General features: G+C 53.0%; 1 protein-coding gene across 12 annotated transcripts in view; it reads right to left on the minus strand.

The window, feature by feature from the left end:
• Nucleotides 1-2,173: 2,173 nt before the first annotated feature.
• The window catches only part of poln (polymerase (DNA directed) nu), a 46,996-nt gene continuing 33,969 nt past the window's right edge, over nucleotides 2,174-15,200 (minus strand). For 6 of the 12 annotated variants that reach the window (XM_023825472.2, XM_023825469.2, XM_023825468.2 and 3 more), the window contains 8 exons: nucleotides 13,841-13,952; nucleotides 10,324-10,406; nucleotides 7,966-8,097; nucleotides 6,158-6,268; nucleotides 5,995-6,073; nucleotides 3,131-3,198; nucleotides 2,982-3,043; nucleotides 2,174-2,717 (listed from right to left, as the gene is read on the minus strand). In XM_023825472.2, coding sequence (XP_023681240.2) covers nucleotides 2,625-2,717; nucleotides 2,982-3,043; nucleotides 3,131-3,198; nucleotides 5,995-6,073; nucleotides 6,158-6,268; nucleotides 7,966-8,097; nucleotides 10,324-10,406; nucleotides 13,841-13,952 — 740 coding nt within the window. In that variant the 3' untranslated portion in view covers nucleotides 2,174-2,624. Of the gene's footprint in view, nucleotides 2,718-2,981; nucleotides 3,044-3,130; nucleotides 3,199-5,994; nucleotides 6,074-6,156; nucleotides 6,269-6,896; nucleotides 6,912-7,059; nucleotides 7,207-7,965; nucleotides 8,098-10,323; nucleotides 10,407-13,840; nucleotides 13,953-15,200 lie in introns of those variants that run through there. The other 6 variants (XM_023825474.2, XM_023825475.2, XM_023825476.2 and 3 more) reach the window with 6 other exon arrangements.

The raw sequence follows: 15,200 nt of genomic DNA on the forward strand, positions 1-15,200 counted from the left end.
GCTCTGTGCCCACAGGGTTCCAGTGCTCCCATTAGTGTATGGATGGATGGTATGACTAGGGGTCCTGTCTCCCAATCAGCAAGGGGGTGAGGGGCCCCGTCTCCCAATCGGTGAGGGGCCCCGTCTCCCAATTGGCAAGGGGGTTAGGGGCCCCATCTCATAATCGGGGAGGGAGTTAGGGGCCCCGTCTCCCAATCGGGGAGGGGTGAGGGGCCCCGTTTCCCAATCGGGGAGGGAGTTAGGGGCCCCGTCTCCCAATCAGGAATGGGTGAGGGTAGGGCTATGTACTGAACTTCGGTACTTTGTTGGCCCCGACCGAAATGCTCCAATCCTATCGAGGATTGAAGAATTAATTTTCTTTCGGTGCCAAATTGCGATACCCAACAGTGAATCTCAGTGTCTGTGAGCTAATAACCATGCAGTGTACTTGTGTAAAGATGGGTATCTAACGTAATGCTACATAACAGCACAGTGGAAAAAAAATCCTAAGAAATCAAAAATGTGGCTCCATAGGGTTCCAATCTGGAATTACGTTTGTACCTCAATAAGACTGAAAACCTTTTGCCTGCATCTCCAGCCAGTCACGGCGGTGAAATGTGCCAGCGCTTATTTGCTGGATAACGTTACATCGTTTTTTATTCTGAGGAAAATGAGAAATCGATCTGTTGGCCAGATTTATTTATGAATTATAAATATGTTACGGGTCGTATAAGTAAAATCAGGGCTCTCAATCATGCATTGACCATGAGACACACGCACTTGAAACAGCTCACACACCACACCTTGTGTTTCTCACGTTGAGAAGCCTTAACCAGCCTTAAGGAGTAACCTCCATCAAGGTGTCCCGTTTGTGGAGAATTAATGGACGAGGCCCAGACATACGGAGTGAAGTTTTCCGTCGAGTTATACAGAGTTAATAGCCATGTACCAACCAATCAGAAAATAGCATTTGTTACATGTGATCCTGCTAAAAGCATGATATTACATGGATGGACACATACGGAGTGCAGACGAGGTGGAAGAGGCAGAGCAAGATCCGACGAATGCAGTAGGCAGGACTCTAAAGTGTCACAGACTGACTGTCTGAAGTGGAGACAGACGCTGCACCCCTAACAGATCTCACGCCAAACTTTTGATGAAACTTGAGAGCCCTGTTAAAATATAAATAAAAGGCTGTGTCCCATTACGATTGTGATCGTTTCCCCCAGTAACTAACCATTAACTAACAAAATGACAAAATAAAAGATTAGTGCTGTAATGTTTAATGTATTTTTGTTGTTGTTGAGACTGATTTAAAAACATATTGGTATCGAAAAAGGTATTGTTCAGGAACCAAGATTGAAATCAAGGTATCATTCTGGTACTGGTATTGAAAAATTCTGAACGATGCCCAGCTCTAGGAGAAGGGCCCTGTCTCCCAATCGGCAAGGGGGTGAGGGGCCCCATATCCTAATGGGGAAAGGGGGTGAGGGGCCCCGTCTCCCAATCGGCAAAGGGGTGAGGGGCCCCATATCCTAATCGAGAGGGGGGGCTACAGTAGGGTGTGGGCTGTAGCAGTGAACATACACAGCTCACGCAAAAAAAAAAAAAAAAAAAAACGCACTGGAATAAACTCACCAGGAACGAACCCTGGAATGTGGGTCTATGCTTTAACACAACTGAAATGTGAACGAGGCTGGTGTGAGCCGATATGTATAAAGAATCCCTGACATTTTAATTACTCTGCATGCTGGACTGCACCAAATGCCACCATGCTCCAGGGGCTCTAATACACCCCCGATCTGCACCCTGACAATGGGCTACCTGTGCTTCCCGATATACCGATATACCTCACGAGAGCCGCTGTACTGCCACGTTAAGGACACACTAAGCCTCGCGGAGCTCAGCAGCACAGGAAGGCAGAGATCCCACGGTGCACCACAGGGCCGACTCCTACATTAGCGACATTGGTCACGGTTGCTGCAAGGGTGTGTGACGTGTCCCTGAGTGTGTGTTCACGGGGCTGCGTGTGCATACGCTGAACAAGCTCAAAGGGCCGAAGGCAATATGCCCGTGGGAGTGGGAGTAGGAGTAGGAGTGGGAGGGCAGTGCGTGTCTGCGAGAGGACGGTAACGCCGCTGCCAAATCTGGGACTGTCGTAGAGTGCAAGATGAACTGGCCATTCTGCAGCAAAAAGAATTATCCATGCTGTATTTATCCATTTACAGCATATGAACACCTTACACAACAAATTCAGGAAAAATATGGCGAACATTACAAAGCATCAACAGCATTAACATCAGCAGTTGCTAATCATTCCTGTCTTTGTAAAAGGAACGTTTTTGTGAGCATCTGTTACATTTGGAGACATTCTGTCAAACTTCAGGTGATGCTTCATTCATGACCTTAAAACTGAAGAACCTGAAGAAAGCTGAAACTGACCTCGTCTGGTTTAACTTGGTCTCAAAGGTGGAGACAAAATGAAAGAAGAAATGGTGAACGAATGAAAAATGGGGGGGGGGGGGGGGAACCAGAGCTATCCAGTTTGGAGCTCCAGCCGTTGCCCCTGGTTACAGACAGCTGGAGAACGGGAAGCAGACGGAGCAGCTGCCTGGTTGCCTAGCGATAGCGATCCAGATAGAGGCTCATGGAGCTGGGTGGAGGGGCGCGGCAGGGAGCCGCAGCTCTGACATGACGCCCCACGACTTCCCACTGGTCACGGCCACCTTCAGAGGTACCTGGGGGAGAATGACAGGGGCCTGACAAGCCTCTCATCCCATGGATGTCCCATTCCAGGGTGACGCTACCCCCTTACACAGCTGGATGCTAACTGGTCAGTTCAACACTCACCAAAGACAGGAATGTGCTCATGACCATCTCAAGGCCCATGGCTGCCAGACAGTGTTCATGACCACCCATTCATTACAGGCAGGTTGAAGGGGGCTTGTGCTAGGTGAGCAGACACCAGTATGGTGCTGTCCTACTCATCCAAGCAGACCTACCTTAAGGTGAATGCCCAGACACTCAACGTGCTGCAGTGATTCCATGGTGGTCTTCACCAGTACTAGTGCAAACATGCAGAAGACACATGAAGGAGAGCTCTAGGCATAAACACAGACCATGCAGGGTGGGGGATAGGGGGTCTTCTCACCCGCAAAGTCCATCAGCTGAGAGTCCTCCACCTCGAAGAGCAGCTCGTCATGAATCTGGGCGATCAACCTAGCGTGCCAGAGGACACGGACTCGGTTATGATGCGGGCTGCGAAGTCATGTGAGGTCAGCGCACCACCATGTCAGCTTGGCCCAGCCTCTGGGCAGAGCAAGCGTGTGGCTCACTTGAGCTACCAGAAGACACATGGCGTGCCGGTGTTTCGCTCTGGCTGGTCTCTTTCACACTCAGGCCATTACCTGCAGGGCTGGGACATGTCTATCAGCTGTCACACTCCCAACGCAGCAGGACCAGGTCCTGCTGACATCCAGGGCTGGTTGCCCCTGTTCTAAAAACATTTATTAATGTTGCCTTCCCCTGTTTCTCCTGTGCCCTCTGGCTGCCCCACCGGGCACCCTACCTCTGGTCATGTGAGCATGCCAACAACACAGGGTCAAATCACAGCATCGCCGTCCCCACGGTAATGATGATGCCGTTAGCAGCAGAAGGCTGTGAGTAACGGGAAGGAGCTGGTGGGGAGACCAGTTACGACAGAGATAGTTCCCTTTCCTGTCATCCTCTGCAGCTTGGCTGTAGCTCGCTAAGGTGAATGTGAGAGCCACACACGGCAAAGCACATCGAGAGAAGGGCAAAGCAGCGTCCTGTCTGGCCTATGACATAATGTCCCTGTGATATAAAGGTACTAACCGGACACAATAGGCCATCCAGACCTGGTCGAGCCCTACGGAGGCTGGGACTATGGGTTCCATATTCTGTAAGCAATTCGCCTGGGTTGTTTGGTTCATTCCTGTAACCAATTTGCAACATGCCAGGTCTCAGGCGGGGGAAGCAGTCCCGGGGTCTCACTGCAAAGCGTGCCATTCTCCACAGAAAATGTTGCTGAAATACAATCTCCTGGCCTCGTGTTAACAATTGCAATGTGCAACGCATCAGCCGCACGGAAATAACGGCTGCGCTGCGTGACTGAGAATCCGCCTGACGGGTGGGAGACGAGCAGGTCTGCATGTTACCGTGTCCCTGTGAGGCCCGCGGAGTCATTACCGCGGCTTTCACGCCTTAAAGTGGCGAGAGATGAGAGCTGCTTAACTCGATTACGCTGACTCGGGCAAAACCCAACCGTGCTGAGAGGCAGGCGGCTGGTGTTAGAGCTGGATACTGTGGCCCCGGGGGACAGTGATGAGCAGACAGATGTGGGCATGAGGGGCCAAGGGGCGGAGAACAGAAAAAGGGAAGAGAGTGGGAGACGGCAGACAAAATGCATGCTGACAGCATCAGTGACGGGGGCCTCGTACAGTGCGTGACGGGGAAGGGGGGTGTTCTGGTAAACAGAGACAGACAGCCTCAGCCACTCGGAGCAGCGTAAGGAGGCAGCCCTGCCTCACCTGTATCTGCCTGCTCTTTGAGGAGATTCCAGGATAACACTCCAAGGCCTTAACATCATTTATTTATTTTGCACAAACCCATCTCCTTGGCTTGTATTTGACTTCATTTACATTTTTACTGAATCTACGCTGCTTTAAAAAGGCCTTCTGTGGCTGAACCCCGGCATTCTTACTTAGTTTGATCTCTAAAGGACAGACTTTCTGCTGGCCTGAAGCTAGTGCTGGAGCCGGTATCTATGAGACCCAACCTCTGTCAGTGCAGTGTGGAGAAAGGGCACATTACCACAGCGTGGAAGGAACCTGTTACTATGGAGAGAGGGGACAGGGACCCCCCCCCACCACCACCCCGCTTTGCTCTCCCCAGCACTCCATCGTCATGCGCTCTGATAAATTACATTAGTTACACAACTGCCTTACAGACATGCATCTGTGACTCTCTGCTCAGCACGCTGGACGCGGGCCGGACCGGTGGCCGAAACCCTGCCGGATTATGGTCCAGCAACAATGGAGACGGGGGTCTGTCTGTAAGACCCCCACTGATGCCAGCTCCCGCCACAGCCAGACTGACAGACATGTGACAAGCTCACTATCTTTTAGCAGCTTAATAGGGGGAAAGAGAAGGAAAAGGAGAGTTATGGTCCGCTAGGTGGACAAGGGGTGTAGGAGAGGAGGTGAGGGAGAGATCCCAGGAGAAAGAGGATGGCGATACGGCATTTACTCAGTGCACCACAAGCATACTTAAATAAATGCTGTTTATTAGCTCTACTTCAATAATATATTCACAACCCTGTTACCCTGGAGTATAATTAGCAGGCAGCACGACATGCAGGGGGGGGGTTGCGGTCTTGTGCATGCATGTGTGTGTGTGTGTGTGTGTGGGCCATGCTCACAGTGAGCAGAACTGTGTGGTGTTTTAGCCCGCAAAGCAAACAGGCGAGTGTGGGCCACCAAGGCCAACGGGGGGAGCTAGAGCCGCTCGAAGAGCATTAGGACGACGGATAGCAGGCTGACAGACACGCAATTCACACGACAGCCTCGAGGGCCGTGGGCTTACCCCCCCCCCATGTTTAAGGACTTGAAGTGGAGGGCAGCAGTGTGTCCCCATAAACCTACCATTAAGTTCACCTTCATCAATTTAGCACGTCAGATTTTTTTTAGAGGGGCAAAAATAGCTTGTTTCACTCTACAAATAGCCTCTCCTCAATACTGCTATTCAACCAAAGAGCCCGCGTCCATGGCAGCCGTGAGATCAGCGCTCAAAGCAATCTCACATTCTCACGAATGTTTTTAATGACGTAAAAAGCTGCCAGGACATCGTGCTAGGAGGCCTCACATAAAGAAAAGCACCTTTTACGTATGTGACAGAGCCGTGCCAGCCAATCAGTGGATCACACCTTGGTGAGGGAGGCAGAAGGAAGAGAAATGAGAAGAAGGAGATGAAGAACGAGGAGGACAGCGGTCTGACCTGGCTGTCAGTCCTGGGGAGGAGGAGAGCTGAGAGTGGATGCGGATCATGGCCGTCTTACAGAGGTCAGCGGCAGAGCCTGCGGACACAGTGACCATGTGACAGGAGTGACACAGACAGCTCGGCCGCTCAGGGTGGCGGGAGGCCAGCGGGCTGCAGCTACCTTGCACCACAAAGTTGACGGCCTGCCGCTCGGCCTGCTTCCGCAGAGCGCAGTCTGGGGACTGAATGTGGGGCAAAACACGCTGCCGACCCATCAGAGACAAAACATAACCTAGAAAGATGGGAAAAAGCAATTCAATATGAGGGTAGGAAACAGAGAAATGGAGGCACACAGATACATTAGCGGAACCTTTCCTTGGAAAAAAAACCGTTTTTATCACAGGGCCAGGAAATCTACTTCAACAATCATTCTAAATATTTTCTTCTTAGCGAAGTATCTTAACCCATAGAACAGAAATTCATTTTCACTTTCCTTTCACTTTGGTTTAGCTTTGAACAGGAAGAAAATAAATACTTTTAAATACTATTTTAAAGTTTAAAATAAACACCAGTTTTTTTATTGGGCTGCTCGGCACCCTGGCAACACCGCGCAGAACAAGCTTACCCACAATCCCACTCTCCACCTCCCCTGAACAACAACATATGGCGCTTCAGCTGGGAGGATTCTCCATCTTCCCCAGAACAGTTTTAACGTCCCCTTAATAATGGCAGAGAGGTATATAAAGGATGAAAAATAGAGGTGGAGGAGAGAGGGAGAGGTGGAGGGAGAGGGCACAACCTGGGAAGAGAGTGGGGGGTCAACCAGGCTGGGGCCATGGACAGCTGCGCTCCTGAGGGGTTCTCTGACTAACACTCTGCTGTCACCTCCTGTCACACGAGAGGGCCGAGGCCTGTTCCCTCACCCTTGCATATCACTGCAGTTCCAAATAACACACTTAGGCAGGGGGAGAGTAGTAAAGTCTGACCCCTCCACAGGACGGGGGTAGGGTTAGCCACAGCCAGGTGCCACCAGCGGCACAGTGTGTACATCACAGAAAGCTCCAGACTCCTGAGATACAGTACCGACATCTTTTCGTTTTCACTCCCTTTCATGTCCAGCATCTCCAGGGAAAGCGGTGGGAACATCCAGTCTCGCTCCCAGAGATCCTGGAGAGAGGATCTCACGCAGATGCTGGACAGACGATAGCTGCTGGCGCTGCTGCGACCGTCCTGGTGCCAGTAAGGAGGCAAATCAGGGCATGCGGAGCCTCACTGGCCATCCCACACTGCAGCTCTGACTCAGAGTCCCCCGCTGTGACTCGGAGTCCCTGCTGCGGCTGCTTCATCGCATGCAAATGGGGACCGGGCAGCGCAGCATCTCTGTGACAGATCTGCGGCTCTAATGGATGCTTTTTGGGAAAGGTGCAGCGATAGAGCGGGAAAGCACTGTGCACTGGATCCTAACCTATTACAGAAAAAACCTTCAGGCTGCCAAAGCAAACCCGTGGGAGACAGAACCAGAGATACATATCCTGCTCCCTGTCCCAATCAGAAACATCTCGCACGCCCTGATAGTTTCCAGAGAAATACCCCATCCAAATTCCAGAAAACACCCAGTCCTGTTGCATGACCAGAGGAGCGTCACATTATCAGCTCAATATGCATTTCCCTTCCATGTGCAAACAGGCAAGACTAATTAGAGCGGAGGGGAACTCGTGTAGGGTCGTGTCCTTATACTGCTATTCCTTATTTTCAGATTCTTACATACATACATTACTGTTTTCATTTATTATGATCATATGGCAATAACATCGCAAACTTTTGACCAGCCAACAGCACCCTTTCAAGGACTAAGAGACAGAATGGAGGGGAGACAGCCGGATGGAGATGGAGAAGGATGGAGAGATAGTGACACCATGTGCTTTTTTTCTGGTGTGGTAAAGAAAGCATAACCCGGCCACACAGGCCTGCGGGGGTCTGGATGCCCACCTTGGCTCTGACACTGCTGGACCGTCCTCTGGATGAAGCGCTGCACCTCCCTGTATGCCTGGGAGAAGCTGTCCATGAAGAGCGCCGCCTGCTCCGCGCTCAGGCCCAGGATACGCGAGAGACGCCCCCTGCCTGGACAGGGTCCAAGCACAGAGACAGCTTCTGTCAGTTAAGGTGTGAACAGACCTGACTTCACCTCGCTGTCAGCTTCTAACGAGCCACATCCGGCCAGACGGCTCCTGGAAGACTCCCGGCTCCCGGCCCACTGGGTTTCCCACGCTCAGCTCCCGCTCTCCGAGCCCACGCCACCCTCCCACGTCACCCACAAGGGACCTCGACGAAAGACATCTTCCTCCATACTCAATGTGCTATGGTTTCCATGGGATGTGGAGCTGGCGCACGCAGGAACATGGGCGCCATCAACGACAAGGACACATGTGGCATGAGGATTACTGGTACAGGGGCTATATTCAGTTCATGTAGGAATGTTTACTTCCTGTCAGAAACCTCGCGATTTTCCGTGATGCTCAAGGCGTTTCAATAGTCCCACTTATCAAGTTCAGCTTCAGCTTACTGGTCCCACTTTTTGTCCCTCTTCCATATCACATTTGAGAGAGGTCCTCGCTAACAGGCTGCCCAGCCATCATGCCTGTTTGTCCATGTGAGGGATTCACGGGGTCCTCACTAACAGGCTGCCCAGCCATCATGCCTGTTTGTCCACGTGAGGGATTCAGAGGGGTCCTCGCTAACAGGCTGCCCGGCTGTCGTGCCTGTCTGTCCTTGCTGACCACAGACTGGTCGCTTCCGTTTTAACTGTCCCAGTTTCTTTGCCCAAGCTCTACACTCACCCAGGAGGAGCTGTGAGCAGTGCCTGTAATGCTGCTGGCCCCCAGAAGCACACGCTGTACTGCGGGCAGCAGCAACGCACAGCTGTAAACAGCTCTGAGGTGCAGCGAGCGGGTGGAAGGCTAATCCGGGCAGAGGCTGTGAGTTTGCAGATGACCCCTTTGTTACTCGAGCCCAACTCCTCCATGAAATGACTCTGATGTGCCTCCCAGCTTGCGTGAGAGCCCCCCCCAGCCCCGTGATGACAGGCGGAGGCCTGATCTGCCCGTAATCCTCCTGAATCGCACTACACGTCACTCGGGTCCCACACTGCGCTGTCACATCAGTGGGAGGTAACTCAATTTCCCCCACGGGCCGCAGCCAGCGCTGTATAGGTGCAGGCTATAAGACTCCCCTGGGGAATCACTAAAGGGGTATTAAAAGCAGGCAGCCTGTGAGCAGCGGCACACCGCAGCCCTCTTAAATTCTCCCAGCGTCATATATTATATAAGGTACGGCTCAGGCCTGGCGGGCGGGACCGTTAGGGTGGCTGACAGCCTTACAGAATGCAGCCCAGACAGTATGAAGTGCACTTATTGGACCTGGACAATGGCGATGTAGCATGAGGGCCGTCGGACTCCTCTGGGCATTTCAGCTGGGTGGTGGTGGTGGGGGGGGGTTAATGAGCGGCAGGCTGGACACCGGCGGCTCAGAGCGTGCTGGGGATGAAGACGTAAGGCATGACCTAAGCAGTCAAACACAGCCAGCTCAAGGCACCCTTGACAGGGGAATCATTCATACTAAGCAGAGGTGGAAAGATCAAGTCCAGGAAATAAAAATCCAGATTTTGCTTCAACCAACCAACTAAATCTAAAGAGTCACAGTGACAGAGTACTCAACTTGATTGGAACAAAATCTTGGTCTGGATTTTTTACTTTCTGGACCTGAACTTTCCACCTCCGATATTAAGGCTATATTTGGGCCCCCATCTGCCTGGAAGCCTGTGGTCCCGACACCCGAGCTCTGCAGTCGTCTCCAATAGCAACGGCAATAAAGGGCTCCGTGTGGGGCTGCTGTGAGGCTCCCGGCTTCACCACGCTAACTGGGTCACAGCAGGAAGACGTCTGAGCGCTCTGAAACACGGACAGGCTGGATGCGAGGTGATGGACGCGAGAAGGACGCGCACAGACCGGGTCCCCACAGAGGCCGGCTGGCTCTTTGCGAAGCCTGGGGGGGGGGCGAGGGCTGCAGCTGTGTAAAAGCACCAGCAGTCTCGCTGCTGCAGTGAAAGGCTGAATTCAGGCTAATCGGTTAGAATCGGGTAGAAGTTTATGACACAAAGTACATGCTAAAGCGGTGTTTGTCAGTGCGCTCCTTGGGGACCCCAAGCGGTTCACGTTTTGGCCCCTGCCAGGTTGTCCAAAAACATGGCTCCGGGTCCGGGTTGGGAAACACTGTGTTAAAGGGCTTTATCGGCCTATTACCTGATCCCAAATAAACCGGGCTTCGCCATGTAAGGAGACAGGGCCTCACCTGCTCCATACACCACGGAGTAGACGACGCGCTTGGCCTGTTCCCTATGCCGGGGACTCACATGGGCCACAGGTAGCCCATTCCTGTGTGCAGGGAGAGAGGGGCGGGGAGAGATGACGCACAGGCACAGCGGTATAGTCCAGGTCCAGAAAATAAAAATCTGGACCAAGATTTTGTTTTAATCAAACAGCTGAGTATAAAGAGCAACAGTCAGAGAGTACTCAACTGGTTGGTGGAAACAAAATCTTGATCTGGATTTTTACTTTCTGGACCAGAACTATTCACCTCTGCACACAGAGACCATCCAGCCACAGTCAGTGCATGGAAACACTACAATTACAGTATAAGCTCAGACTAATGAGCTGAGGCAGCATTTGTAGCACAGCCGTTGACATAAGGAGGTGATGATTTCCCACAGATTACGCCAATAGCTGGGACGCGCGATGGAGAGACTCGCCATGAGTCACGGCTGCTCCTTTGCCCTGAGGAGGACAGTGCATGGCTGGGGCAGCTCCCAGCAACCATCTACATGGAAGGCCATTTTGGTACCATTCTGCCAAAGATATGACAGCTACGCATAACACAACCACTGCAGATTTTATGAAACTCATCTGCCTGTCAGCTCATCACGTGAGGCGTGCCATTGGCTGGTTGTTGCTTTTCCGGAGCTCTGGGTCTTTGGTTAGGCTGCTGCTCTTGGTCGTCCTATGCAGCGACACAACTGGACGAAGCACGTGCACCCAGACTGCCCCCTCCTCCTCCCCCTCCCCCTCCCCCGTCCCTGACCCCAGCGCTGAGCTAATGGTAACGTAATGGCGCCGCTCCCAGCCCAGTCGGCGTCCTGTCTTGATTTATCAGCCTGTGATTTACTCCGGGGGTCTCCCCACGCCTCACAAGCAGGCCAGGCTGTGTGACACGGGTCATGTTCATAAGGTGACGTCGAGTCCTCATCTGGTTTCTGCTCTGGAAGTCGCAGGACAGCACAGATGTACAGGCGAGTTTTGGGAGGTGTCCCTGAAAAGCCCCCAGGATCAAGAGATAGTTTTGGGCTCCAACCTCAGTTCGCCATCGAGATCAAGTCCTGCTTTGAAGATTTGCTCTAAATAAATGCTCCCAATGGGTTCGGCTGTTGTTTCCCTAAGCCCCCACCTCACCCGCCCCCCCCTCCGCCGCAGGAAACAAACAGACAGCGAAGCCAGGAGGGGGGGGGGGCTGTCCTCACCACTTCTGCTGCTAATTGAATTTGTGGCATGTGTCCCTGACTGTCTGGCCGGTGTGAGCGATGCAGATTCAATGTCAGGGCATTGGGGGAGGTAGGTACACCACCTGGCTGCAGAAGCACGTAAATACAGCAAGGCGAAGAGCTGAACGTGCCTGTTTAACGAGCATGTGGGGGGGGGTGAGCGTTATGCCAGCAGCCATGGGGTGGCGACCTTGCGCGGTGGCCTTGGACAACTATAGCAGGTTCATGACAGATGTAACCAGTTACTGACACTGCATATCTTCATAAAAAGACCAGGAAATCTATTTCCTGCTAGCAAGCTTGCTGCAGATGTCACTGATATCACAATCGAAAAGCAAGCCAGTGCGACACGAGAAGGAAGCCAAAAAACCAGCAGCTGCGATACACGCGAGCACTGACAGCGTCCTCTGCATGTCTCCACTACAGCCTCAGAACAGCTCAGCCACAGCTACCGTCAAATAAACCCAAGCATGAAGCCAATCAGACGCACGGGTCAAAGCGACAGTTGAAGCGCACAAGCGTTTGGAGGAGAGTGAGAGCTCAGCCAGACAGCAGTGGGGCCGACCCCCCAGAGGGGGTCCATCTGTAATAGGAGGGTGATACGCTGCCCCAGAATAAAGGACGCCCGTCCCCGATTCTGCGGCCGGGCATGTAGAGGGCACCTTTCTTCCCGGCAGAGGAGAGGGAGCCCAAGTCGCGTCTCATACATCACATCCTGCAGGCTGCCAGCACCCCACAGATGATCCATCCATCCTTAATTAAAGTACCTCTTGTATCCAGCCTCACACACACACACACACACACACGCACTGCAGCCTCTTCAGGAAACACCAAACCCTCCCACTGCACTCGCCCGTTCCTGGCTCCCGTCCGCACAGCTGCTTAAGTGCAGATCCCCGCCACCCCCCGTCTCTGCCCCCCCTCCGTTTCCTGGTGTAGGCCCAGACACACCTCCGGCACAGACAGCCATATCGATCCCGCTGGCCCGAAACGCCTGCCGGGAAACCCCCCCCCCCCCTCCCCCATGTGATTTGTGTGGCAATGCTCCCGAGCCAGATGAGGCTCCAGGCGGGGGCCCAGACGAGCGGCGGCAGGCCGCCCCGGTGACCGCATCGACGGGCCGAGTGACGACAGTGAGCACAAAGAGAGCCGGATGGTGAGCAGGCACTGCTGCGAGGTTGTTATGCAGCTCAGCAACAGGCTGGGAATGGTGTTGGGGCCAGTCGGCCAGTGTGAAGACCAGAGGAATCTAATTACCACCGTGCTCACATCAGTGAAGTCGTCCATAGCACCGATGTGGAGCTTTGGCCATTTCTATGGCTACGGGCCCCTTAGTCTGCAAGCAGGATCTGTGTGAATGTGGCCCTCAGCTCACCTTCAGGAGGATCGAAAACGAGAACAAGAAAAACAACCACGGGTCCAGCTGAACCTCCAGCTCGGACGGCCTCTCAGGCCGACTCGCGTGCACCCAAGACAAACAGAGGGACGCTGCAACATCATAACCACGTGTCTGTTTTCTAAAGCCAGGCAGAAGGACGCGGGGTGCATGTGAGCTCAGACGGATGGGACTTCACAGATGTGTACGTGCACACGCACGGGCAGCATGGCTGGCGCCACCTGCTGACGGCCAAATGGTAAGAGCGAAGGAGGATTAAGAGATTCTTCTCTAACAGAGCAGCTGAGATCATTTCACGGGCTGGGACACCATGGAAACGAGAGCCATCCACAGACAAGTGACCCACAGATGGTTGTCCGTGCGCATCTGAGCGGTCCCCATATTTTGAAACGCACACAATGGTGACCGTGATGGTGGTCGGCATGGCAACCCTGCCTGTGAAATATGCTACATTCTCAGCTGACACCATAACAAATCACCAGCATCCGATCCCTCTCCATTCCTCATTCTTTTGCCTCAAAGAAACTGCAGCCATCAGCCACTTCATCCCCCGGATCACAGGGAAGAAGCCCTGAACTGGCAGTATGGGTCAGATTTGTTGCGCAGTCACATGGGACAGAGGGGGAGAGACTGAGCCACAGAACCTCGGCGCTGCCCTGAGCACAGCGCCCTTGCTAGGCACATGGTCACATGATAACAGACACCACCCGAAGGGCGTCAGAGCAAATAGTCCCGGGGGGGGGGGGGGGGATCTGTCTGTGAAGCCAGCTGCTTAGACAGACATGTGCTGTACCTAGTTTCCCATAGATACGGAACGGCAGAGGGGGCAGCTTCTATCAAATGGTGGGCAGATAAAGGGCAGGTCTGCATGGGCTCACCACTGGGAGGCCAACATGGCGAAGACGTCAGCGCTGGGGTCCTGGAAGATACGCAGCAGCTCGGGGTCCGAGGACAGGTGGGCCAGGAGACGGAGCTCCACCTGGCAGAAGTCTGGGCACAGGGAGAAGCACACCGTCATCTTCATCATCGCCGTCGGCCTCGCCGCCACCCGTCCACGTCCGCATGAAGACCACGCGTGACGCGCACAGCAGCCAGAGCAGCGTGCGGCGCCGAGTGCAAGTTGACTCTTGGGTTGAGACTCTGGCCGGCTGCCGGCATCATTAAGAGCTGGATGCCACATGCGGCCCAGAGGCCTCACTCTGACGCCAAGCGCCGAGACTCCTGAGCTCACGGAGAAGCGGCTCCGAGTCATCGCCTGACCACACACACATTCTGGCCAAGAATTCAGGTGAAGGGAGACAGAGACAATGGGAAGGAATCAGGGAATTTGCTTTCCAACTATCCATCTTCTACGTATCCTGGTCAGGGTCACTGTTGGGCCTGGAGTCTATCACAGGCAGCATATGCTAGGCTCCATCCTGGACATCGTATGGACATATACATACACACTCACACGACAGGAAGTAAGCCAGCTGTGTATCTGTGGACTGTGAGGACAGAGGGAGAATATGCAAAGTGTAAGGAAAAGTAGTGAATATGGCCCAATGTTCTAGGTCGGTCATTTGAATACAGACAGTGTTGTCAAATTATGATCATGGGGAAATTTAGGGAGAGAATGGGGGTTCCAGTCACAACCACTAAGATGATAAGGAAGTAACTGAATTTACAATGGACAGAGGAGGCTAGCAGCCAGACTGAGGTACCACTTGCACTCGTGGGAAGTCTCTGCCATTTACTGCCTCTTCCCTGTTTCAGGATCCTCACACTCCATGAGGTCACCCTTTATCTGCAAATTCACTCACCACACCTACACACAGCACCTTGTTGGGGGGGGGCTTTTGGGGAATAAAGGGGGGTGAAGAACTGACTTTAATTCGTATTTGAGCTGCCTTTCAATACCCAGTGTATGTCTACACTGTATTACATTATATTATTTTAGCTGTTCAATAAACCAGAGTCTGAAACGAGACTCTGTAGGTGGATTCCTTACAAAAGTCACACACACAAAGCAGAGCTGGCATTCGAACCCCCAGCCCTGGAGTTGAGAGACAACAGTCACCATAGAGGAAGTCTCTTCCGGAAAATGTTGGCGACCTCTGGCCCTCACTATTGTCCAGGTGCGCTTTTTAGTGACTGTGAGAGTCTCACAACCAGTAGTTAGTGCTGGTGCTGGTGATAAAACCCAGTGAGCAGTGAGGGGAGTGCACCGGGTTCGAGTAGCTCTGAGAGAGCAAGTCA

The sequence above is a fragment of the Paramormyrops kingsleyae genome, chromosome 12 (genome assembly GCF_048594095.1).
Source record: "Paramormyrops kingsleyae isolate MSU_618 chromosome 12, PKINGS_0.4, whole genome shotgun sequence".
NCBI lineage: Eukaryota > Metazoa > Chordata > Actinopteri > Osteoglossiformes > Mormyridae > Paramormyrops > Paramormyrops kingsleyae.